The following is a 25,910-nucleotide window of genomic DNA, read 5'->3' as shown; positions in this document are numbered from 1 at the left end:
TTTCTTAAAATTTTTCAGATAATGAGAAAGAGAATAGAATTTAGGCCAGGCGCCAAGGCCTCGAGGTGTACAGAAGCATCCCTGGTCTCAGGGCCCATGAAATCAGGATGATTTTAGGGAGGATGGTGGAATGAGGAGAGTGTGACCTTTGGCCTCCTTTCTTTCCCTTTTCTTTTCATGGGTCAGGTGTGCTCTATCAGAAGGCTTCCCCTTTCTGTTGGACAGAGTCCTGGAAGAAGAAATGAGCGCTGCTGAGAAAGATGCTCCACAAGGAGGAAGGAGTCACTATTTTCAGGAGCATGATCCCCAGAAGCATGAGAAATCCAGATGCCGTGGCTTTACACAGGATGCTGGAGTTTCTTTCCTCTGGATCCGGGAACTTGGCATCGGTGTTCTGTAATGCCCATAGCTGATTTTGAGGTGAGTCCACTTGATAACCTGTCTGCGTGTCATGCTCATTACACTGCAATTCACACACACGTCACACCGAAGCACTCTGAATGAGCATATTTATGTGCTTGAACAGTGTTGCGCCCAAGATTCTGTGATTCTACAGAGTCCTGAGTTCTGTCCTGGACATCTCTACTCTTGGGTAGGTCAACTTTGATCACTGTACCTAATTATAAACGTACCATTAAATCTAATCAGCAAATACACTAAAGGAAGGGGCCATTCTCCACAATTGTTTCACTCTGGTTGGTCAACTTTAATAACTGTACCTAAGAAGAAATGGATCTGTGATGATTCCACATCAAAGAACCTGTTGATTTTTTGTCATTTGAATGAATTATGTTAACATTTAAATAGAGTTTAAAACCCCAGATTTCCCATGAAATCTAATCAGCCATGAAATCTAATCAGCAGATACACAAAAGGAAGGGGCCATTCTCCAAAATCGTTTCCACTGAAACACCACCACCAATAAACAAGTCTCATTGCAGGAAAGGGATCCTGCTTCCAAGATCCAGTTTGCACAGTTGGACGAATGACCCAGAATCTCCCCTAATGCCATTTTTTTACACCCCAAGTGAGATTTATTTCTGGGTATTCTAATTTTATTTCAGCTGAATATACACATTCCTGTGTTTCAATTTCTTTCAAACACCTTTTAATAATGAAGTACCTTGCTGCTTCACCCCTTATATAACTAATGCCCACCCACTGGTTCCACTACATTTACCCATCAATTACCCAATTTACCAATGAAATGTCAGCAGTCAATTAAGTTTTGTGTCTTAGGTTGTATCCTTTTGCATTCCTCAGGGAATTTAATGGAAACAGCTTAAATTGTGATTATAGAACAACTGAATCAGATTTACTAATCAGTGTTATGGGCAAATATGATAGGAGTGGAACTGGGTTAGGACAGTGGCTACACATTTGCCTTACTTCATGTAAAACAATGCCAGTTAACAATTGTGTACATATTAAACAGTTTGTGTCTGTGTGTGTATTTGTATCTTTGTGTCTGGATGTGAGTGTGTGTGTGTGTGTGTTGAGAAGTACTTCCAAGCATGTGCATCTGGGAGATAAGATCATTCTTTCCGTGATAGAACGACAAGAAGTTGGGACTACACTTTCTGATTTGAGAATGTGCAGCGATGTTATGTAATTAACGCAGCATATTCTGTCTTAATTAAAATGGAGAGATCAATGGAGTCAAATTGACATTCCAGAGATAACCTTCCCATTTTTGACCGATTGATTCTATATCATGTTGCAATGATCTGGCTGTGGGGACAAGACAAGTCTTTGCGTGAAATGGTCTTGTGGAAGCAATATATGCAAATAATAAAACATCAAAAGGGACTATGCCTTCAATTTGCAGAAATATTCACTTAAGTTTGATGAAATTCTCAATGCCCAAAATAGACTGCAGAACACTTTCAAGAAAACATGCTATAACCCAGAGATTAATTGATGACATCCACCGAAGTTATGAGTGCAAGAAAAGAGAAATATTCATGGAATTTTATATCCAAGGGTTTCTTGTATATGACAGCATATTTTGAAAAGTCAAAATCAGAAAAACTTGACAAACAGGAAGATATCTAAGCTAAAACCTTTTGTTCATTAAAGGAGCGATGAGAGGCAGTTCCAAGATGGCCGAATAGGAACCAATCCAGCCTCCAGCTCCCAGCGTGAGCAACATAGGAGACAGGTGATTTCTGCATTTCCAACTGAGGTACCGGGTTCATCTCACTGGGGCTTGTTGGACAGTGTGGGCAGGACAGTGAATGCAGCACACAGAGCAACAACCGAAGCAGGGCGAGCCATCACCCCACCCAGGAAGTGCAAGGGGGAACGGAATTCTCTTTCCTAGCCAAGGGAAACCGTGATACATAGCAACTGGAAAATTGGGTTACTCTCACCCTAACACTGTCCTTTATCAAGGGTCTCAGCTAACGTCACACTAGGAGATTATATCCCACATCTGGCTTGGAGAGTCCCACACCCACAGAGCCTCCCTCATTGCTAGCACAGTAGTCCAAGATCTAACTGCAAGGAGGCTGCAAGGCTGGGGGAGGGGCGCTCGCCATTGCTGAGGCTTGAGTAGGTAAACGAAGTGGTGGGGAAGCTCGAACTGGGTGGAGCCCACCACAGCTCAAAGAGGCCTGCCTGCCTCTGTAGACTCCACCTCTGGGGAGAGGGCATAGCCAAACAAAAGGCAGCAGAAACCTCTGCAGATTTAAATGTCCCTGTCTGACAGCTTTGAAGAGAGTAGTGGTTCTCCCAGCATGGAGTTTGAGATCTGAGAACAGACAGACTGCCTGCTCAAGTGGGTCCCTGACCCTGGAGTAGCCTAACTGGGAGACACCCCCACTAGGGTCAGATTGACACCTCACACCTCACACAACCGGGTACCCATCTGAGACGAAGCTTCCAGAGGATTAATCAGGCAGAAACATTTGCTGTTCAGCAATATTCACTCTTCTGCAGCCTCCGCTGCTGCCACCCAGGCAAACAGGGTCTGAAGTGGACCTTGAGCAAACTCCAACAGACCTGCAGTTGAGGGTCATGACTATTAGAAAGAAAGCTAACAAACAAACAGAAAGGACATCCACACCAAAACCCCATCTGTACATCAACATCATCAAAGACCAAAGGTAGATAAAACCACAAAGATGGGGAAAAAGAAGTGCAGAAAAACTGAAAATTCTAAAAATCTGAGCACCACTCCCCCTCCAAAGGAATGCAGCTCCTCTCCAGCAATGGAACAAAGCTGAACAGACAATGACTTTGATGAGTTGAGAGAAGAAGGCTTCAGACGATCAAACTTCTCCGAGCTAAAGGAGGAAGTTCGAACCCATAGCAAAGAAGCTAAAAACCTTGAAAAAAGATTTCCTGAATGGCTAACTAGAATAACCAATGTAAAGAAGTCCTTAAATGACCTGAGAGAGCTGAAAACCATGACATGCGAACTACATGACAAATGTGCAAGCTTCAGTAACCGACTCGGTCAACTGGAAGAAAGGGCGTCAGTGATTGAAGACCAAATGAATAAAATGAAGTGAGAAGAGAAGTTTAGAGAAAAAAGAGTAAAAAGAAATGAACAAAGCCTCCAAGAAATATGGGAATATGGGAAAAGGCAAAATCTACGTCTGATTTGTGAACCTGAAAGTGAGGGGGAGAATGGAACCAAGTTGGAAAACATTCTGCAGGATATCATCCAGGAGAACTCTCCCAATCTAGCAAGGCAGGCTGACATTCAAATTCAGGAAATACAGAGAACGCCACAAATATACTCCTCTAGAAGAGCAACTCCAAGACACATAATTGTCAGATTCACCAAAGTTGAAATGAAGGAAAAAATGGTAAGGGCAGCCAGAAAGAAAGGTCGGGTTACCCACAAAGGGAAGCCCATTAGACTAACAGTGGATCTCTCGGCAGAAACTCTACAAGCCAGAAGGGAGGGGTGGGGCAATATTCAACATTCTTAAAGAAAAGAATTTTCAACCCAGAATTTCACATCCAACCAAATTAAGTTTCATAAGTGAGGGAGAAGTAAAATCCTTACAGACAAGCAAAGGCGGAGAGATTTTGTCACCACCAGGCCTGCCCTACAAGAGCTCCTGAAGGAAGCACTAAACATGGAAATGAACAACAGGTACCAGCCACTGCAAAAACATGCCAAAATGTAAAGACCATCGATGCTAGGAAGAAACTGCATCATCTAATGAGCAAAATAACCAGCCAACGTCATAATGACAGGATCAAGTTCACGTGTAACAATATTAACCTAAATGTAAATGGGCTAAATGTTCCAATTAAAAGACACAGACTGGCAAGTTGGATAAAGAGTCAGGAGCTCTTGTAGGGCAGGCCTGGTGGTGACAAGACCCATCAGTTTGCTGTATTCAGGAGACCCATCTCACGTGCAGAGACACACATAGGCTCAAAATAAAGGGATGGAGGAAGATCTACCAAGCAAATGGAAAACAAAAAATGGCAGGGGGTGCAATCCTAGTCGCTGATAAAACAGAGTTTAAACCAAGAAAGATCAAAAGAGACAAAGAAGGCCATTACACAATCGTAAAGGGATCAATTCAACAAGAAGAGCTAACTATCCTAAATATATATGCACCCAATTCAGGAGCACCCAGATTCATAAAGGAAGTCCTTAGAGACTTACAAAGAGACTTAGACTCCCACACAATGATAATGGGAGACTTTAATACCCCACTGTCAACATTAGACAGATCAACGAGACAGAAAGTTAAGGATATACAGAAATTGAACCCAACTCTGCACCAAGCAGACCTAATAGACATCTACAGAACTCTCCACTCCAAACCAACAGAATATACATTCTTCTCAACACCACATCGCACTTATTCCAAAATTGACCACATAGTTGGAAGTAAAGCACTCCTCAGGAAATATAAAAGAACAGAAACTGTAACAAACTGTCTCTCAGACCACAGTGCAATCAAACAAGAACTCAGGATTAAGAAACTCAATCAAAACTGCTCAACTAAATGGAAACTAAACAACCTGCTCCTGAATGACTACTGGTTACATAACGAAATGAAGGCGGAAATAAAGATGTTCTTTGAAACCAATGAGAACAAAGATACATCATACCAGAATCTCTGGACACATTTAAAGCAGTGTGTAGAGCAAAATTTATACCAATAAATGCCCACAAGAGAAAGCAGGAAAGATCTAAAATTGACATCCTAATATCACAACTAAAAGAACTAGAGAAGCAAGAGCAAACACATTCAAAAGCTAGCAGAAGGTAAGAAATAACTAAGATCAGAGCAGAACTGAAGGAGACAGAGACACAAAAAACCCTCCAAAAAGTCAATGAATCCAGAAGCTGGTTTTCTGAAAAGATTAACAAAATTGATAGACAGCTAGCAAGACTAATAAAGAAGAAAAGAGAGAAGAATCAAATAGATGCAATAAAAAATGATAAAGGGGATGTCACCACTGACCCCACAGAAATACAAAGTACCATCAGAGAATACTAAAAACACCTCTACATAAATAAGCTAGAAAACCTAGAGTAAATGGATAAATTCCTGGACACATACATTCTCCCAAGACTAAACCAGGAAGAAGTTGAATCCCTGAAGAGACCAATAACAGGCTCTGAAATTGAGGCAATAATTAATAGCCTACCAACCAAAAAAGTCCAGGACCAGAAAGATTCATAGCCGAATTCTACCAGAGGTACAAGGAGGAGCTGGTACCATTTCTTCTGAAAGTATTCTAATCAATAGAAAAAGAGGGAATCCTCCCTAACTCATTTTATAAGACCAACATCATCCTGATACCAAAGCCTGGCAGAGACACAACAAAAAAAGAGAGAATTTTAGACCAATATCCCTGATGAACATCCATGCAAAAATCCTCAATAAAATACTGGTAAACCAAATCCACAGCACTTCAAAAAGCTTATCCACCATGATCAAGTGGGCTTCATCCCTGGGATGCAAGACTGGTTGAACATACACAAATCAATAAACGTAATCCAGCATATAAACAGAACCAAAGACAAAAACCACATGATTATCTCAATAGATGCAGAAAAGGCCTTTGACAAAATTCAACAGCTCTTCATGCTAAAAACTTAATAAATCCAGAATTGATGGAACCTATCTCAAAATAATAAGAGCTATTTATGACAAACCCACAGTCTATATCATATTGAATAGGCAAAAACTGGAAGCATTCCCCTTGAAAGCTAGCACAAGACAGGGATGCCCTCTTTCACCACTCCTATTCAACATAGTGTTGAACTTCTGGCCAGGGCAACCAGGCAAGAGAAAGAAATAAAGGGTATTCAATTAGGAAAAGAGGAAGTCAAATTGTCCCTGTTTGCAGATGACATGATTGTATATTTAGAAAACCTCATCCTCTCAGCCCAAAATCTCCTTAAGCTGATCAGCAACTTCAGCAAAGTCTCAGGATACAAAATCAATTTGCAAAAATCACAAGCATTCTTATACACCAATGACAGACAAACAGAGAACCAAATCATAAGTGAACTCCCATTCACAATTGCTTCAAAGAGAATAAAATATCTAGGAATCCAACTTACAAGGGATGTGAAGGACCTCTTCAAGGAGAACTACAAACCACTGCTCAATGAAATAAAAGAGGACAGAAACAAATGGGAGAACATTCCATACATGCCATGCTCATGGATAGGAAGAATCAATATAGTGAAAGTGGCCATACTGTGCAAGGTAATTTATAGATTCAATGCCATCCCCATTAAGCTACCAGTGACTTTCTTCACAGAATTGGAAAAAACTACTTTAAAGTTCATATGGAACCAAAAAAGAGCCCGCATTGCCAAGACAATCCTAAGTCAAAAGAACAAAGCTGGAGTCATCACACTACCTGACTTCAAACTATACTACAAGGCTATGGTAACCAAAACAGCATGGTACTGGTACCAAAACAGAGCTATAGACCAACGGAACAGAACAGAGCCCTCAGAAATAATACCACACTTCTACAACTATCTGATCTTTGACAAACCTGACAAAAACAAGAAATGGAGAAAGGATTCCTTATTTAATAAATACTGCTGGGAAAACTGGCTAGCCATAAGTAGAAAGCTGAAACTGTATCCTTTCCTTACACCTTATACAAAAATTAATTCAAGATGGATTAGAGACTTAAATGTTAGACCTAAAACCATAAAAACCCTAGAAGAAAACCTAGGCGATACCATTCAGGACACAAGCGTGGGCAAGGACTTCATGTCTAAAATAACAAAAGCAACGGCAACAAAAGCCAAAATTGACAAATGGGATCTAATTAAACTAAAGAGCTTCTGCACAGCAGAAGAAACTACCATCAGAATAAACAGGCAACCTACAGAATGGGAGAAAAATTTTGCAATCTACTCATCTGACAAAGGGCTAATATCCGGAACCTACAAAGAACTCAAAGAAATTTACAAGAAAAAAACAAAAACAAAAACAATCCCATCAAAAAGTGGGCAAAGGATATGAACAGACACTTCTCAAAAGAAGACATTTATGCAGTCAACAGACACACGAAAAAATGCTCATCATCACTAGCCATCAAAGAAATGCAAATCAAGACCACAATGAGATACCGTCTCACACCCTTTAGAATGGTGATCATTAAAAAGTCAGGAAACAACAGGTGCTGGAGAGGATGTGGAGAAATAGGAACACTTTTACACTGTTGGTGGAACTGTCAACTAGTTCAACCATTGTGGAAAACAGCATGGCAATTCCTTAAGGATCTAGAACTAGAAATACCATTTGACCCAGACATCCCATTACTGGCTATATCCCCAAAGGATTATAAATCATGCTGCTATAAAGACACATGCACACATATGTTTATTGCGTCACTATTCACAACAGTAAAGACTTGGAACCAACCCAAATGTTCATCAATGATAGACTGGATTAAGAAAATGTGGGCACATATACACCATGGAATACTATGCAGCCATAAAAGAGGATGAGTTCATGTCCTTTGTAGGGACATGGATGCAGCTGAAAACCATCATTCTCAGCAAACTACTGCAAGAACAGAAAACCAAACACCACATGTTCTCACTCATGGATGGGAATTGAACAATGAGAACACCTGGACACAGGAAGGGGAATATCACACACCAGGGCCTGTTGTGGGGTGGGGGGAGGAGGGAAGGATAGCATTAGGAGATACACCTAATGTATATGACGAGTTAATGGGTGCAGCACACCAACATGGCACATGTATACATATGTAACAAACCTGCACTTTGTGCATATATTCCCTAGAATATAAACTATAATAAAATAAAATAATAAAATAAAAAAGGGACGATGAAAATAAATGAAATGTAACACACGGCGTGTGAGATAATGTTTTAATACATATCTAAAAATGCCTTAAAATTCAATAGAAATTAAATAAAATCTTCTAAAACTTGACAAAAGGAAACAACAAAAATTACAGACTGGAAAAGCCTGGCTGACTGGAGTGATGTCCTGTCTCAAGAAAGAACAAACAAACACACAAACAAGCAAAGGATTCTGAAAGCAGAGAATCAAACAGATATTTGTACACCGTTCTTCCTTCTTCCTACTAGCACTCTTCATAGTAGGAAAAGGCAAAAACAACCCAAATGTGTCACGAATTGCTTCATCAGTTTTTTAGGATCTGAAATACTGCCTCAATTTTCAGTTACTCATTGTGGGGTGGACCTGCAGTTACCACATTTGGTCCAAAATTTTATGCTGATGAAGGTAGACCTGTCCTGCATTTTCAGAGGTACAGAATTCTGGTGTTTCTCCAGGTTCCTTGGCTTACCAGGAATGAAGATCTGGGAAGAATGTGTGTGTGTATGTATGTATGTATGTCCATAAGTATTTCCTGTTTTTAAATTTAAAAAATGCAGGATACATGTGCAGAACGTACAGGTTTGTTATGTAGGTATCCTTTGCCATGATGGTTTGTTGCACCTATTGACTCATCCTCTAAGTTCTCTTCCCTCATCCCCAGTCCTCAGCGGGCCGTGTCGTGTGTTGTTCCCCTCACTGTGTCCTTGTTTTCTCAATGTTCAACTTTCACTTATTAGTGAGAAAATGCAGTGTTTGATTTTTTTGTTACTGTGTTAGTTTGCTCAGTATGATGGCTTCATCCATGTGCCTGCAAAATACATGATCTCATTCCTTTTTATGACTACATAGTATTTTATGGTGTATAGGTACCACGTTTTCTTTATCCAGTCTAGCACTGAAGCGCATTTGGGTTGGTTTCATGTCTTTGGTATTGTATATAGTGCTGCAATAAACTTACATGTGCATGTGTCTTTAGAGTGGAATGATTTATATTCCTTTGGGTATATAGCCACTAATGGGATTACTGGGTCAAATGGTGTTTCTGGTTCTAGATCCTTGAGGAATCACCATACTGTCTTCCACAATGGTTGAACTAATTTACAGTTTCCCCAACAGTGTAAAAGCATTCCTCTTTCTTCTCAGCCTCACCAGCATCTATTGTTTCTTAACTTTTTAATAATCACCATTCTGATGGGTGTGAGATGGTATCTCATTGTAGTTTTGATTTTCACTTCTCTGATGATCAGTATTGTTGAGCTTTTAAAAATATATTTGTTGGTTAGATAAATGTCTTCTTTTGATAAGTTTCTGTTCATATCCTTTGCTCACTTTTGATGGGGTTGTTTGTTTTTTTTGCTTGTAAATATGTTTAAGTTCCTTGTCAATTTTTGTTATTAGACCTTTGTCAGATGGGTAGATTGCAATAACTTTCTCCCATCCTGTAGGTTGATTGCTCATGCTGATGATAGTTTCTTTGCTGTGCAGAAGGTCTTTAGTTTAATTAGATCCGATTTGTCAATTTTGGCTTTTGTTGCAATTGCTTTTGACATTTTTGTCATGAAATCTTTGTCCTTGCCTGTGTTCTGAATGATATTGCCTAGGTTTTCTTCTAGGGTTTTTATGGTTTTGGATTTTACATTTAAATCTTTAATCCAGCTTGAGTTAATTATTGTATAAGGTGTAAGGAAGGGGTCAAGTTTTGGTTTTCTGTATATGGCAAGCTAGTTTTCCCAACATCATTTACTGAATAGGAGATCCTTTCTCCCTTGCTTGTTTTTGTCAGGTTTGTCAAAGATCAGGTGGTCATAGATGTGTGGTGTTATTTCTGAGGTCTTTGCTCTGCTCCATTGGTCTATATGTCTGTTTTGGCAGCAGTAGCCTGCTGTTTTGGTACCATAGCCTTCTAGTACAGTTTGAAGTTAGCGTAATGCCTCCAGCTTTGTTATTTTTGTTTATGATTGTCTTGGCTATATGGGGTATTCTTTGATTCCATATGACATTTCAAATAGTTCTTTCTAATTCTGTGAAAAATGTCAACGGTATTTTGATGGGTATAGCATTGAATCTATAATGTTTGGGCAGTATGGCCATTTTCACAATATTGATTCTTCCTATTCATGAGGATGGAATGTTTTTCCATTCGTCTGTATCCTCTCTTATTACCTTGAGCAGTGGTTTGCCGTTGTCCTTGAAGAGGTCCTTCACATCCGTTGTACTCCTAGTTGTATTCCTAGGTATTTTACTCTCTTTGTAGCAATTGTGAATGGGAGTTCATTCTTGATTTGGCTCTCTGCTTGACTATTGTTGGTGTAATGGAATGCTTGTGATTTTTGCACAATGATTTTGTATCTTGAGACCTTGGTGAAGTTGCTTATCAGTTCAAGAAGTTTTTCAGTTGAGATGATGGGGTTTTCTAAATAGGAAGTCATGTCATCTGCAAACAGAGACAAGTTGACTTTCTCTCTTCCTATTGGAATACCCTTTATTTCTTTCTATTGCCTGATTGCCCTGGCGAGAACTTCCAATACTATGTTGAATAGAAGTGGTTACAAAGGGCTTCCTTGTCTTGTACCGGTTTTCAAATGGAATGCTTCCAGCTTTTGCCTATTCTTTATGATATTGGCTGTATGAAATAGCTCTTATTATTTTAAGGTATGTTCCATCAATACGTAGTTTATTGAGAGTTTTTAACAGGAAGGGATGTTGAATTTTATCAGAGGCATTTTTGCGTGTATCAAAATAATTGTCTGGTGTTTGCCTTTGGTTCTGTTTATGTGATCAATTACATTTATTGATTTGTGTATGTTGAATCAGCCTTTCACCCCAAAGATGCAGCCCACTTGATCGTGGTGGATAAGGTTTTTGATGTGCTGCTGGATTCGGTTTGCCAGTATTTTATTGAGAATTTTTGCATTGATGTTCATCAGGGATAATGGCCTGAATTGAGCAGGTGTGTGTGTGTGTGTGCTTTTACCTCGGTTTGCCAGTAGGTTGATGTGTGTGTGTGATGTGTGTGTGTGTGTGTGTGTGTGTGTGTGTGTGTGTGTGAATGTGTGATAGAGAGCCAAATTAGGGCAGAGGAGGCTCCCCAGCCTGTCATGACATTGAATGTTCTGAATTCAAGATGCTCTAATGGACTGTGTCAGTTGGCCTTCAGCCAGGAGGTGGTGCTTGCAAAAGACCGCCAGCTGTGGTGGTAGTGGTGAGATTTGGACTTGCCTTATGTTACCCATGGGAGGTACTCTGGTGTCTCAGGGAACGGGTAGAGCCAAAGGGCTTCTAAAAGTTTCTTCTGTTATTTGTGTTAATCTACCAGGGTAGGTGGTTGAGCAAAACCAAGTGGGAACTAGGTCAGGTAAAGTGATGCTCTGGCTCTCTATGTGTGGGACAAGCAGTGGCTCCAGTGGGAATTGGAAGGCAGTTCTTAGGCCACTGGGGTAATTTTCCAGAGAGAAGTGAAGCTGCCTCTGCCTCTGTACAAGGAGAGTCCATATGAAGAATGGGGAGTAGCAGCTTGGCAGTAAGCCCCATCCAGCTCCCACACCCTTGGCGAGGCAGGTCTCACACCCACAGTGTTCCACTGGGAGTAGTTAGCTAAGTTTCAAGAAGTCTAAACTCAGAGCTCAAAACTGACCCGTACCATAAGCCTCTCCTATTGAGACAGTAACTGCAACCTTCAGGCCAAACCCCTCCTGATCCACCTGCAGAGCAGGGGCATCCAGCTCCCGTGCTTGCTGCTGCATCACACGTCCCACTCGCCTCTCAGTTCTGGCCTGGGGAGTTTGTCCCCACAGAAAATTATATCAAACATTTCAGTTGGGAGGTTCTCTCAACCTGTGACCACCATTTGAGTTAGCTGGCAGACTTCTGGGAGGTCCTCTCTGAGGTAGAATCAGAAATGGCTTCCCTCCATCCTGCCAGAAACTGGGAACGTGCTGGAGACTCAAAGCACATCCCAATGCCACTCCTCATATACTCATCACTCTTCACTGAATCAACTCCAGCCCTGAGTACGATTAAGGCCTTCCCCCATGGCCTAGATTGATAGGTTTCCCAATGGAAGTGTATATCTTACAGTCAGTTTATCCCCATCTCACACCCTGGAAACTCAAAATTTTCTGCCTAGCTTATGGTGTAAGCTGCATCCTGCTGCTTCTTTCAAATGGTCTGTGGCTTATTTCAATTTTCCTGTTAAGTTCCTGTGTTGCTTCTTGAAAGAAAGTTCAGTGTGAATCTCTACACACCATTTTGTCTTTCCAAGTGCAAGAGGCAGGCTAACAATGCCTTCAATCCACCATCTTGGAAAACAAAAGTAACAGTTTTCTCATTTTTAAAGGTTTTGTTAAGATCTGTTAATGACTCACAAAGAAATAGTATTGGGTATATTTGAAATTAGTATTTATTCATTTATGTTGATAAGTGAAAACACAAGATGGTTATCAAGATGGAAGTACTTAATATGTATATTTCAATATTCTTAGATGCAAATAACTTCACTTTTGATGTATTTTTATTTTACATCAGTTTCATTTCAACTTAGGTTTAAGGGGTTCTTGATAATCTGACATGATAAGTGGTGTTGGAATTGGCATTAAAATCCACCATGCTCTACAGCACTTCATCCTTCTTCGGCAGGCACCAATTTGATCTTCTACTACTTTGCAGACATCTCTTCTGCAAACACCAGACCAATTGAGACAATGACCTTCAGCAGCACCCAAACCACCTCTTACTGCAGGAAAGAAGATCCAGTGAGCTAGTCCACAAATGGAATGTAAATCCATAAACACTCTTCAGTAACAGAATACATTTAGTATGAGCATTTCTATGTGGGAGCTTTTGAAATGGTTGCTGCTCATATGTCAGAGACACATGCAGATTAAGAAAGGTAGTAGTTCCGATCCTGGTTTGGCACAACAGTCACGGTATTTTTGGTGGGGGAAAAGGGATGTGGGAGGGGATGGTACATCTTCATCTTTTCCTCTGGGTTTTCTCTCAGAAATGGCTGTTGCTTACTGCGGGGCAAAAATGCCAGTGTCTTCTGCCAGAGAGGGTTACTGAGGGCCATAGTGGTTCCACCTTGTGGCTGATACTGATAGTCCCTTTCTGCTTTTTTCGTTCCTAGCCAGAAAAGATGTTTCTGCTGTCTCAGGTATGCCGATTTCAGGAGCTGTTTTTTCTATATGGCTATTCGTTTTTGTTTTTTTGTTTTTTTTGTTTTTTTCTTTCACTCTTTCTCTCTCTCTCTCTCTTTTTTTTTTTTTTTTTTTGGCTTCACTGTGTTGCTGTAGTTTCTTAAGTGGTCCCTTGAACCCTCCCAGCGCTATTTTGGTTTGTACATAACTATCTATAAATTTTTTCTTGGGGGAAGTGTAGAGTTAAAGGCTGGTATGTCCTGCTTTTGCTCCCCCGGGTGATTTTATTCCCCCAAGCTAATATTTCAGGCTTTCAATTTATTCGTGCTTTCATCTGTTCAAACAAGTGGAAATTACTTTTTCTCTCCACATTTAGATTTGCTCTCTCTACTTTAATTGCTAATAGTGTCTTAGTCATAGGATAGATTAGTTAGAAAAAAGTATATTTTTGACATTATAAATGATCCTTTCAATTTGTGTCTAAAACTGGAAAATATTAGAAAACTTGACATTTATTATTGTGTCCAGACCAGTATTTCCTCCAGATAACGTTTATTAAAACAAAGATAATTTAATGAAGATCTCTCTAATGGTAAAGCTGGTGGCTTTGTGCTATTATAATATCCTTAAAGTGACAGTCTGGTGGAAAGACCAACTAAAGCAAGGGTTAGGAGAAAAACAGTTATTACTTTCATTTTGGTCTCACTCTGCATTAAGAGTTTTCATTGTGTCAAAGATTTATTATTCATTAAGTAGCCTAATGTTCATTTAATAATAAATGGATCCTATTAAATATGATTTTTAAAATTATAATCACATTACTTTTATTCACATCTGTCTACTGATGCCATTCACCGATGAGAATGGTATAACGTTATTTTATTTTTTTCATTTTGCCACATCTTTATTTACTTAGGTTTATGCTGTATCGAACAATGTATGTGTGGGAGTAATGGGTGATTCAGGAATGCATGAGGGGGAGGTTTAAGCTCTTTAACTTTGAACAATTAAAATTAGCAATATAATGTTGAAATACATGCATAACACTCAAGTGATACTTTCAAAATAGTGTATATTTCCTCTGTTTATTTGTAGCTTTTAAACCCAGCTAGAAGTATTCTATTTCTTTTAGGCACCATAAGTCTGAAAGTCTGTAGTGAAAGCTATGAGTAGTAAATGATGCTAATTCATGTACTCCCACCTGTGGAAGAATTGAATGTCTTAGATAAAAAAAGATGGTGCAATTGGTGTACCAAGTATCTTAGAATATAATTTGGTGGTGGTTTTTCTGTTTCTGTAGCAGAGTAACATATATACTATATCCACGTCATCAAGTTATTTAAATATGCCTTTAAACAGGGAGAACTGAAAATAATACTGTGAATCCTGGTAAGCATTTAAAAATAATGAGGAGAATATTGCCTTTATAAAGTCAAAATTTATCTGAATACAACCCATATAGCAATTTCATAGCAAAACACTTCCTTTAATCCTATTTAAGTCAGAAGGAAAAGAATTCCCACTGTCAATGCTGTATTGATATAGTTCTAAAAGTTTTGAACAATGAAACATATTGTAAGAAGAGAAGTCAGAGGGGATTTGAGCCCATTGTTTTTCCTCTCCTTCTATACCTCCCAACATACCATTGGAATGTTGTAACATTTTGAAGAATCTATAGTAGTTTCGCAAATCATAGAATACTATGAATGCATCTGAATCTGAGATATCCCCAAAAGATACAAAATAGGTGTGACTAGAATGAAAGAAAGATTTAGGCTTTTGGCCATGACTGCAAGTGAGCTGCTCTCAAGTGACTGCTGCTATAGAACATATATATAGTAGAGGATCTCTTTGAAACATTTCTATCCCTGAAAATGGTTAGGCAAGTTCTTAAAATATCTCCTCTTTCAAACACAAAAATAGTCTGTGAACTGGAGCTTGAGCAGTGGGCACTTTGTATTGGATAACTGATGGAGGGGGGTGAGGGTTTCCCAGATCTTCTGGGAAGATCTGCTATGATCAGTAATGCTAATGATGGTACTACTGACTCTGGGGCCATCAGAAGTTCCAGTTTGTTAATGCTGAAACTTCTATATTGAGTTAAAGCATTGGGTCGGCTTCACAGAGGAAGTCTGGATAATAGCATTCTCATTTCAGACCATAAAATGATGTCAGGTTAAGGATGAACAATGAGTTCAGTATTAAAAATGATCAGGTAAGCAAGACACCATGAATAAAAGTTAATGAAATGAATAGCATATCTAGACCCTTTAAAACTAGATGTATTGAAATCGTCAATGTGGAGAAATAATTAAGCAGGTATGTATCAATTGTTTAAAGAAACAATCTACTATTACAAAGATGTAAAAACAATAGTAAGACAATATAGATGATAGAAAAAACGGGCAGGTCTGGCTGGGCGTGGTGGCTCATGCCTGTAATCCCAGCATTTTGGGAGGCCAAGATGGGTGGATCACGAGGTCAGGAGTTCAAGACCAGCATGCCCAAGATGGTGAAACCTTGTCTCTACTAAAAAATATATATATAAAAATTAGCCGAACATGGTGGCAGGTGCCTGTAGTCCCAGCTACTCAGGAGGCTGAGATAGAAGAATCGCTTGAACCCGGGAGTTGGAGGTTGCAGTGAGCCAAGATCGCACCACTGCACTCCAGCCTGGGCAACAGAGCGAGACTCCACCTCCAAAAAAAAAAAAAAAAAAAAAAAAAAAAAAGGCAGGTCTGAAACAAAAAATAATTTAAAAATAAATGCAAGTTATTAATGATATATTAGACACAGGTAAGAGGATAACTAGTGAAGAAAAAAATGTTTAAATGATATACCCAGAATGTAGCATGGAAACACAAGGTCTAACATTTATTTAATTCAAATATGGGGGGAGAGAAGTGTAAAAGGATTCACCATTTCAAGAGATTCTCAAAAAGAAATTAAGAAAAGGTATAAATCCATTGATTCAAACAATATATTTCTAACAGATGATATAAAAATAAACTCACTTTAGTTAAATTATAAAACATTAAAACCAAACACCAGAGCATACAAACATTGAAAAAAGGATAATTTATAATGAAATAATATTTATCTGATTATTATAGTAAAGCAAAAACTAAAAATGAGTAAACTAGTATCAACAAATGTCGAGAGCAAATAACTGTTAATATAGAATTGGGTACTCAGTAATGCCGTCTTTCCAGATCAAAAATCACAATATGAAATTGACAGAGAAAAATGAAAATTGTTCACTACCAAGAGATCCGCAGCAAATAAAATTTCAAAGGCTACATATCAGAAAGAAAGAATTTAACCCAAAAGCTGATATTAGAGTCAACTTGGAATTCCATAAATATCACTGAACTGATGATAATAGTAACACTTTCTGACACGTGGGGATTCTGAAAAGAAGTGAACTTTTACTTTTGTTTAGAATTTAGAAAGTTATAGAAAAATGCTCTTGCCCTGACAAAGAGAATAAGCTGGATAAACTATAGATCATAGATTTCATTTTAAAACACAGAACTGAGGTCTCAAAAAAAGCTAATTAACTTAAATTCAGAGCGATGAAGCCCTGCTGAAAAAAGAACGGATCCACAGATGCTTTGTGCCTAGCTGAGTTGCAGCAGCAGAAGCAGGAGGAAGCTGCCCTTGGTGGAGATAACAAGGAAACAAGTGAATCTCCAGCAAATGTTGAAAGGCTGAGTGTGGGCTTGTGATAGTTTAGCATCATCAGTAGGGGCCCAAACACACTCACTCTCACTCACTCTCCCTCACTAATGCTTGCTTGCTTGCTTGCTTGCTTTCTTTCTTTCTTTCTTTCTTTCTTTCTTTCTTTCTTTCTTTCTTTCTTTCTTTCTTTCTTTCTTCTTTCTTTCTTTTCTTTCTTTCTCTTTCTTTCTTTTCTTTCTTTCTCTTTCTTTCTTTCTCTCTCCTTCCTTCCTTCCTTCCTTCCTTCCTTCCTTCCTTCCTTCCTTCCTTCCTTCCTTCCTTCCTTTCTTCTTTCCTTCCTTCCTCCCTCCCTCCCTTCCTTCCTGTCTCTCTCTCTCTCTCTCTCTCTCTCTCTCTCTCTCTCTCTTTCTTTCTTTGGAGTCTCACTCTGTCGCCTAGGCTGGAGTGCAATGGCGCGATCTTGTCTCACTGCAACCTCTGCAAATATAATAATAAATGCTGCTGAAATTCAATCCTGTCAGATCTAACTGCCTGCATATAAATTTCCAGGTCCCACAAAGACATCTCATTGAGGTCACATTCTGTTGTATTCTTACTTTGTATCTTGAGATGCCTTGGTGGGACATGGAAATTTATATGTAGGCAGTTTGATCTGACAGGATTGAATTTCAGCAGCATCCATTATTATATACACTCACTAGATCAAAAAACATGGATGGAATCTTATCAACAGGAGCTACTGCTAAATGAGTCTCTTTTCTATTTTTCCCTATTATTATCCTAGTGAAGCTGTAAATATTAGGTTCTTGAACTCACAGGACTGATTCTAGGATCTTGTCTGTCCAGGGATATAGCCTTCTAATCTGCAGAACCTTGTAGTAATCAGCTACTAACTTACCTGAGGATAAAAGAATTGAAAAAAGAAGGAGAATAAGAAGAAGCAAATGGAGTCTCATGGCTGAAGGGCCAGCATCTATGTAGGTTGAGCCTGGAGTCTCTGGACATCGTGGGTCTGGGCCTTTTTATGATGCTGTCTGAGTCTGTGATTTGTTCTTGGTTAGTAGAGCCTAACGAAAAGAGAATAACTAAATCTCCCACAAGAAACTTCCAGGGACACACAAGTACATAAATGTGGTGATATCTCAATGGATGAGAAAGCAGGTGAATGCTGTTTATTTCCAAAAGACTCAGGATGTCTTATTGTCACCTGCTTTCTTTATTATTTTCAACATACACATGCAATAGTCATTGCTCTTACTTTAAGTATAAAGTATTGTTTGCCAGGCAATATAGTAAGAACTGAAGTAAAATTGTTATACAAAAACTGTACGTAATTAATGGATATAGTTTGGCAAATTTGCACATAGATATTACTCTTGTTACCACAACCAATATCCAGGTAATAATATATCCATCACCTCCAGGTGTTTCCTACGTCCCTTTATTGTTGTTGTTGTTGTCAGAACCCCTAAGATCGACCCTTTTAACAAATTGTTAAATACAAAATACCTCAGTAATAACTATAGGTACTATGTTTTAGAGCCTATCTTTGTAATTGACAAATTTTGCATAGCTTTAACCCTTGAACAATAACTCCCCATATTGCTCTTTCCCACTCAATAAAATACCAAACTTTTTAAAAGCACATTCTATGTAATCCACTTTATGAAGCTTTTTCTAACATTCTTTTGTCTGCTCCCCCTCAGTAAAGGGAACAACTAATATAACAATTACCTATTTTGGATTTTTGTGTCTCTTACATATATTCCTGCATGAACCCATGTAACACTTTATCTCCCATTATCTTAATATGAAGTAAAATAAAACTTGAAATGATTTTAAAAATGAAATCACAGAAGGGCTTTGTAAAAGTATGATGTACCATTGCTTAGTTGTAAGAATTCAAGTGACATTAGGGGTTTTAAAACATCTTTTGTTTTGATTTGTCTTTGCTTGTAAACCTTGTGTCTTGCATATTGTGGGCACAGTGTCTTTCCCAGCTATTTGCTTGGGGAAGATCAGTTAGAGTTACAATGAACCTCAAAGGCTATCTTGTCTAGTGACTTACCTTCCAGATGAGGAAATGAGCTGAGGGAAAGGAAGAAACTTGCCCAAGATCACCCAGTGATCAAGTGAGGAAGGTGATAGGGACAGCACTAACGCTTGGTATTCTGAGCCTCATTCTAGTTTCCACTCTTGCCCCTTCTCTGTTTCCTCCTCTCTTCCCCAGCCTTCTAAAGAAAACTTTGCAGTTCTGCTGCAATGTCTACCTAAGGACATCCTGAGGAGACCCCACTTTTCATTAGACTGCTTTTTTAAGCACTGTCCTGCATTTTCTTCTTCAGTATTGTTGTATCCCATTTTTGGCGATAAGTAATGCTTCTGCTGTGCTGTTCTATCCAATTAGTTTTTTACTATTTTCGTTGAGTGAAAATTAAAACAACAAAAAACATGAGTTTATCTAAATTTGAAAGTTTTAAAACTTGATTAAAATTTCCTGGAGATATGGATGTAAGACATATATTTTAAAACATTTTTCATTTTCAAAATTAAAAATCAAACCTATATATTTAGCCAGGGTGACTACTTGATAACTACTAATCAGATAGGTCTTCAGTAATGCCACAAGGTTAATACACTTATAAATCAATTCCCTGGTGTTTTGTGCTACTGAGTTAATACAATTTGATACGGTATCACCTTTAACCAGGCTTTGAGGAGTCACACAAAGGAACAGCACAACAGAACCATAGGGTAGGATGTGTGGGAAAACCGAGATGTAAAACACAGCCTTGACTCTGACATTTACTCCACTGTTGGGAAAAGTACTTCAATTCCCAGGGCCTTAATATTTTCCTGTATAAAACAGGGAAAATAGAGCCATCTTTAACGTTTTGTCAAATCTTGTTGCTGAGTGATTTATAGTGTCTGCAGCTATCCTCTCTGCTAATCACAACAAGGTTAACTAACTGTTCTTTTGTTTAGGTAAAGATATTTCTGCATTTGTTTACAAATACTTATTCTTCCCTTCCCAAGAAAGGAAACATTTTAAAGATAATTTATAAGATGTTCAGAGTCTCTTACATATCAACCCTTCACAATGTGGTAGAGTAGCTTAACCCCGTCCCTAAGAGTATAGATTCAGATCAGCCTGTTTGTAATTAACCCCCAAACCTATGTGGAGTGTGGTATAGATAATATATCTCAAATACATGAAAAGGCGCATGTGCACACACACACACACACGCACGCACGCACACACACAGACAGTATTACTAAGGCAGAGGTGCAGATGAAAATATTGGATAGACAGCTCAAAACTCTTAGTACTAAAATAATCCTAATAATAACTTTCCTTCCAAAGTCATCACCGACAATCAGATCTCTTAAAGGTTGGTGCCTTAGGTTTTTGAACTTTGTGTAACTTTTGGCTTTCTTATTTGGTTGTATGCTATTTATCTCATAGAAAGAATCTTCTTCTTCATCCTATGCCAGTGCTGTATTGTAGGGGCTTGTGAACGTTTTTCTGGTCTATAGCCATCCAGGTTACTGGCCTCTGGCTTCTTAGGAGCAAGGCCATCACATGCTTTTGTTCTTTGCTTGCTTCCTTGTAAGGGCCCGACATACTTAACAAATATTTGATCAACTGAACTCATTTTCCACCTCCGTTCTCTCCCACTTCAATCTCTCCCTTTTACTTCTTCCAGATTAGTTTTCCTACAGCAAAATGAGAATTGTCCAAAAACTTCCCTTCATCTTTACAACTTGAAGGATTCATTACCCTAAGCAGTCTTTCGAAACTGACTATCACAGACTAGATAAAAAGTCTGGGTTCACCAAGAATAGGCATGTGTGCCATTATATTTTCTGTTGAAAGCTTTGGAAAGTGTCTTTTAGCAAACAACATAAAGCATAGAATTTAACCGTTCCTGACAATGTAAAAGGATCATCCACATTCTCACATGTCCATGGCTACTTTCCCACTCCTTCCCCAACCTTGAAATCCTGAATTCAAAAGAAAACATAAGAAAATAGTATGCCTCATGTAAGGCAACAGGTTGCTTAATCTTTCTTGCCTATACACATTCAAGAGCTCCAGAAAAATTTCTGAGCTACTTAGGATGTCTGATCCTCTTCTTGGGTAAAAGCAGTAAGTCCTACATGTAGTCACCAAAATCATGTCTGTTCAAGGGGTCTTATACCTGTGATTCATGATTGCATGCTAAATGTAGAAGGATATGCTCTGTTGCAGGGCCATGTCTGGTCATTGTTTAAGTTCTACTTTGGAGGACTAGTTGCTGAGAAAGAAGAGGGAATGATAATATTAGAAATTGGAATAAAACTTAAGGGGAAAAATCAAGTACAAGGGACCAACAGTACTGAGGGGCAATAGGTTGAAGATTTCTTCGATTATTGTAATATTTTCAAGGAGACCCCCATGAATCCTTCCTGGCTGACCCCAACATAGCTTTGGCATAGCCCTTATGCCAAGTGTCTTAGGCTAACTAGCTTTTCCTAAAGAAAATAGAGGAGTTATGGAGAACAATATTTAGTAGAATAATGCCTGATTCTCTTGCTTTTGAGGTCTAGTAACTGCTAGTAAACTTGCCTAATTAATTCACATTAAGAGGTAGAGTAATGAGGGTTTCAAGTACTTGAACCACCACTGACTTCATTTCACGTGAGAGTTCTTATGGAGAGCTAATGAACTATGAGGCTACAGGTCTCTCGGCCAATAAGTCTTCTAGATTTCCTGCGACTCCGTTTTCTGGTCATAGGTGATTTTGCTTTTGCTTTGAGTATTATAGCACCATAAGGTGTCAGACACTCTGCTCTTACCAAGGCTTACACAAAGTTTATCTTGTTATTTGGTAGAGTTTTGCCCATTCAAAAAAAAAGAGAGAGAGAGAATGATAAAGAGGAGGACAGCAATCCTCACTGCTGAAGGAAGAAGAAAGCTTGCCTTTATTTCCAGTAGGCAGAAAAAACCCGTCTGTAGCTCTCTAGCACCAGTGGAATGTCTTTGTTTGGATAATAAATGTCCCTCCATACCTCATTAGGCATATTCACAGACAGAGATGTATTATGCACGCAAAATCACCTTCATGGGATGACTGAAAGTCCATGTTTTATTGGACACTAAGTTCATTAGAAAGATGTGGGTGCACAGTTTTGACCAGAAAACCTTGTTAAATGGGAACATAAGCTACAAATATTTTGGCAAAAGGTTAAGGTTTATGAACAACCAACCATTTATATTAAGTTACAATTAATTAGGCCATGTTGAGAAACCATTTGGTTTAGTTAATGATTAGACATTTTGTTAGTGAACACTTCCCAGACTTTACTAGCCCTGCTAATCCCTGCTTTGCTCCTGGTCTGAACCCCCACAGTGCCTTGTTTATGGTACAGTGCCTACTGCTTGTATGCTAGATTAGTGAATGTCTATTTGCCTCCTCTACTACTGTGTGAGCTTCTTGTTTGCCAGGACAGGGCTATATTCCTCAGAGCTGAGGAGAGAGTTGAATCATGTGGTCATTTATTCTCAAATCCTCTTCAACAAGTGAAGCAAAACAGGACAGTGAAAGGCCACTGCACATGGAAGCAGGAGGTCTGGATTTGAGTTCTGAATCTCTAGATCTGTTACTAACTGGAGGTGTGGATAGAGTCAGGAAAATTTTCTTCCTTAAGTCTTGATAGCATCTATGTAGGTCCAGATCTGTTGGGATTCTCAATAATTACTGTGCATAAAATCAACTGAAAGTTATTTTGCAATGCAGATTCTTAGCCCCATTCTATGAAATGTTTACTGTTTTATAAATTGATAAATAATTTTTATTAGACAATGTAAATTTCCTTACTTGCACCAGCATACAAAAATATTGAATAATATTAGCAGCAGAATCTTTCAACAAAACAACTATGTATAGCTATTAAACCACTTTGTTTCACTGCTTTTTATTTTCTTTTATTTATCACCATTGTTTTATTTATAAACATTGTTTCTGCTCATAACGAGTATGTATTCTCTACATGTTTATAAAAGTAATGCCTGAATGAAGTTGCTTAAACAAGACAGAAGTTGGTTTCTTTGTCACTTAAAATTAACCTGTAGTTACACCATTCAGGGCTAGTACAGATACTTTCTAATATCATTAGGGATGCAGGTCCCTTCCAGGTATCTGCTCTGCTATACTTTAGAAAATACCCCAGATTGGCTGCTAAATTCCCACCTATTATTTCTGAATTCTAGACAGCAGGAAGAAAAAAGGTGTGGGAGAAGGGCAAAGGAACATCTACCCTTCCTTTTTAAATTTTTTAACCAACCTCCCTTAAAAACACTTTGTTGAGATATGATTACATTCAAAAAGCTGTACCTATTTAATGTGTATATCTCAGTGAGTTTGAGGATAAGGATACATTGTGAAAGCATCACTACTATCAGGATTATAAACATAATCATCACCTCCTGAAGTTCTCCCTCCCATTCTAATTATTACTTCTATTAGTAAGAACAATTAACATAAAATTCACCCTCCTATTATATTTTAAGTATGCAATACAGCATTCATAACTATAAGCACTATGCTGTAGATTAGACCTCCTGAACTTATTTATGTTTGTATATCTAAAACTTTGTACTATAATCACACCTACTCATTTACCTGCACCAGAGCTCCTGGCAACCTCCAGTCAACTCTCTGCTTCTGAGTTTGAGATTTCAAATACAAGTGAAGTCATACAATATTTGTCATTCTGTGTTTGGTTTATTTCACATGACTTCATGCCCTTCAGATCCACCGATGCTGTCACAAATGACAGGGTTTCATTATTATATAATACTGAATAATATTCCATTGTGCGTACATATATATATAAAACGTTAATTCATCCGTCCGTGAATGAATGATAACATGTGTGTCTTCTTCATATATCTTGATTATTGTGAACAGAGCTGAAAGGAACATATGAGTGCAGATATCTCTTTCACATAATGATTTCAATGACTTCATATATATATTATATGTTATATATATATATATATAAAATAAATGGGATTGCTGGAACAAAATGGTATTTTTATTGTTAATTTTTTGAGAAACCTCCATACTATTTTCCAAGATGGCCATACTAATTTACATTCCCACCACCAGTATACAAAGGCTCCCTTTTCTCCACATCCTTACCAACACTTGTTATCATCCATCTTTTTGATAATAGTTATTCTAACAGGTGTGAGGTGATATTTCATGGTAGTTTTCATTTGCATTCCCGTGATGACTAGAGAGGGTAAGAATTGTTTATATATATATCGTCCATTTGTATCTCTTCTTTTGAGAAATTCCTACTCATATCTGTTAGTTCATTTTAGTTTTTTAATTTTAATTTTATACACAGAGGATACATGTGCAGGTTTGTTCCATGGATGTCTTGTGTGACGCTGAGGTTTAGAGTATGAATGATCTCATCACACACATAGTGAACATAATACCCAATAGACAGTTTTTAAGGCCTTGTACCCAACCCTCCCTCCTCCCTCTAAGAATCTCCGGTGTCTATTGTTTTCATATAAGTGAGAGCTAAGCAATGTATAACCCAATGTTTAGCTCTCACTTATAACGGTGAATATGTAGTATTTGGTTTTCTGTTCCTGCACACAATACCACACTGGGCTAATTTTTGTATTTTTGGTAAAGACGGAGTAGCTTCAGCATGTTGGCCAGTCTGGTCTCAAAATCCTGAGCTCATGTGATCCACCCACCTCACAAAGTGCTGGCATAACAGGCATGAGCCACTGTACCTGGCTTTTCTGAATTTTTTTTAGCTTATATTAGGTTTGTCTGTTCTAGAATTTTGTGCACATTTATTTATATTATAGGACACTTTTTAGCTTAGCTTTCCCCACTCAGGGTGAGAAAGATTATATTGATCCAAGATGTTGATTAATAGAGTTGATCATCCCCCTTTATTGCCCAATATTACTCTATAATATGCGTATAATTTGTTTATCGATTTCCTCTCGGTAGACATTTGAGTTGTTCCCAGATTTTAGCTATTGTTAATAGAACTCAAGGACATTTTTTAAAATAAAAAAATTCAATCCAAAATGTCCTTTCCTTTTGACTCTCCAATATTGTGTCAGGGTTACATTTTTGTTGTCATGAAAATCCAATTACATTGAACAAGATGTGTTTCCAGAATCAAGATTCAGTATATGTGTGGTCTAGCTGTGTCCCAAGAATGTAGCCCTTATTAGTTTTATTAAGCATTTTCCTATATAAATTGAAATCAAGTAGAAGATGCATTTTTCCACAGTAGGAGACATAGAACAGTTTAGGACTTTGGAGAGATAGCAACTTGCTGCTTGCCTGTGCAACCCACCTCAAAAGATACAACTCCTCCAACTTTTGGTTTCTGGTGACTTGTCCAAACAATTAGATGTGAACCGACCTTATTCCTTACAATACTACAAGTCGGTCTTCTGCACTTGGCCAAATACAGTATAAAATTGATGGGCATACGTTTCTTTTGTTTTCATGCTTTCTATTTAAAGCTATTCTCTTTGGCTGGGCACTATGGCTCATGCTTATAATCCCAGCACTTTGGAAGGTCGAGGTGCAGGGATCACTTGAGACCAGGGGTTTGAGACCAGCCTGGCCAACATAATGAAAGCCGTCTTTCTGAAAAATACAAAAGTTTTCTGGGCATGGTGGCACATGCCTGTAATCCCAGCTACTCAGGAGGCTGAGGCAGGAGAATCGCTTGA

General features: G+C 38.4%; 1 protein-coding gene across 1 annotated transcript; it reads right to left on the bottom strand.

Annotated features, from left to right (window-relative positions):
• Positions 1–12,853: 12,853 nt before the first annotated feature.
• LOC144333939 (beta-defensin 109-like) lies at positions 12,854–18,099 on the bottom strand. Its single transcript, XM_077960200.1, has 2 exons — positions 18,042–18,099; positions 12,854–13,059 (listed from the first exon to the last, which is right to left on the bottom strand). The coding sequence occupies exons 1-2, from the start codon at positions 18,097–18,099 to the stop codon at positions 12,854–12,856; spliced, it is 264 nt and encodes an 87-aa protein (XP_077816326.1).
• Between the last annotated feature and the right edge of the window lie 7,811 nt (positions 18,100–25,910).

The sequence above is a fragment of the Macaca mulatta genome, chromosome 13 (genome assembly GCF_049350105.2).
Source record: "Macaca mulatta isolate MMU2019108-1 chromosome 13, T2T-MMU8v2.0, whole genome shotgun sequence".
Lineage (NCBI taxonomy): Eukaryota > Metazoa > Chordata > Mammalia > Primates > Cercopithecidae > Macaca > Macaca mulatta.
Note: the sequence above shows the minus strand (reverse complement) of the source record. Positions and strands in the feature narration are given on the sequence as shown.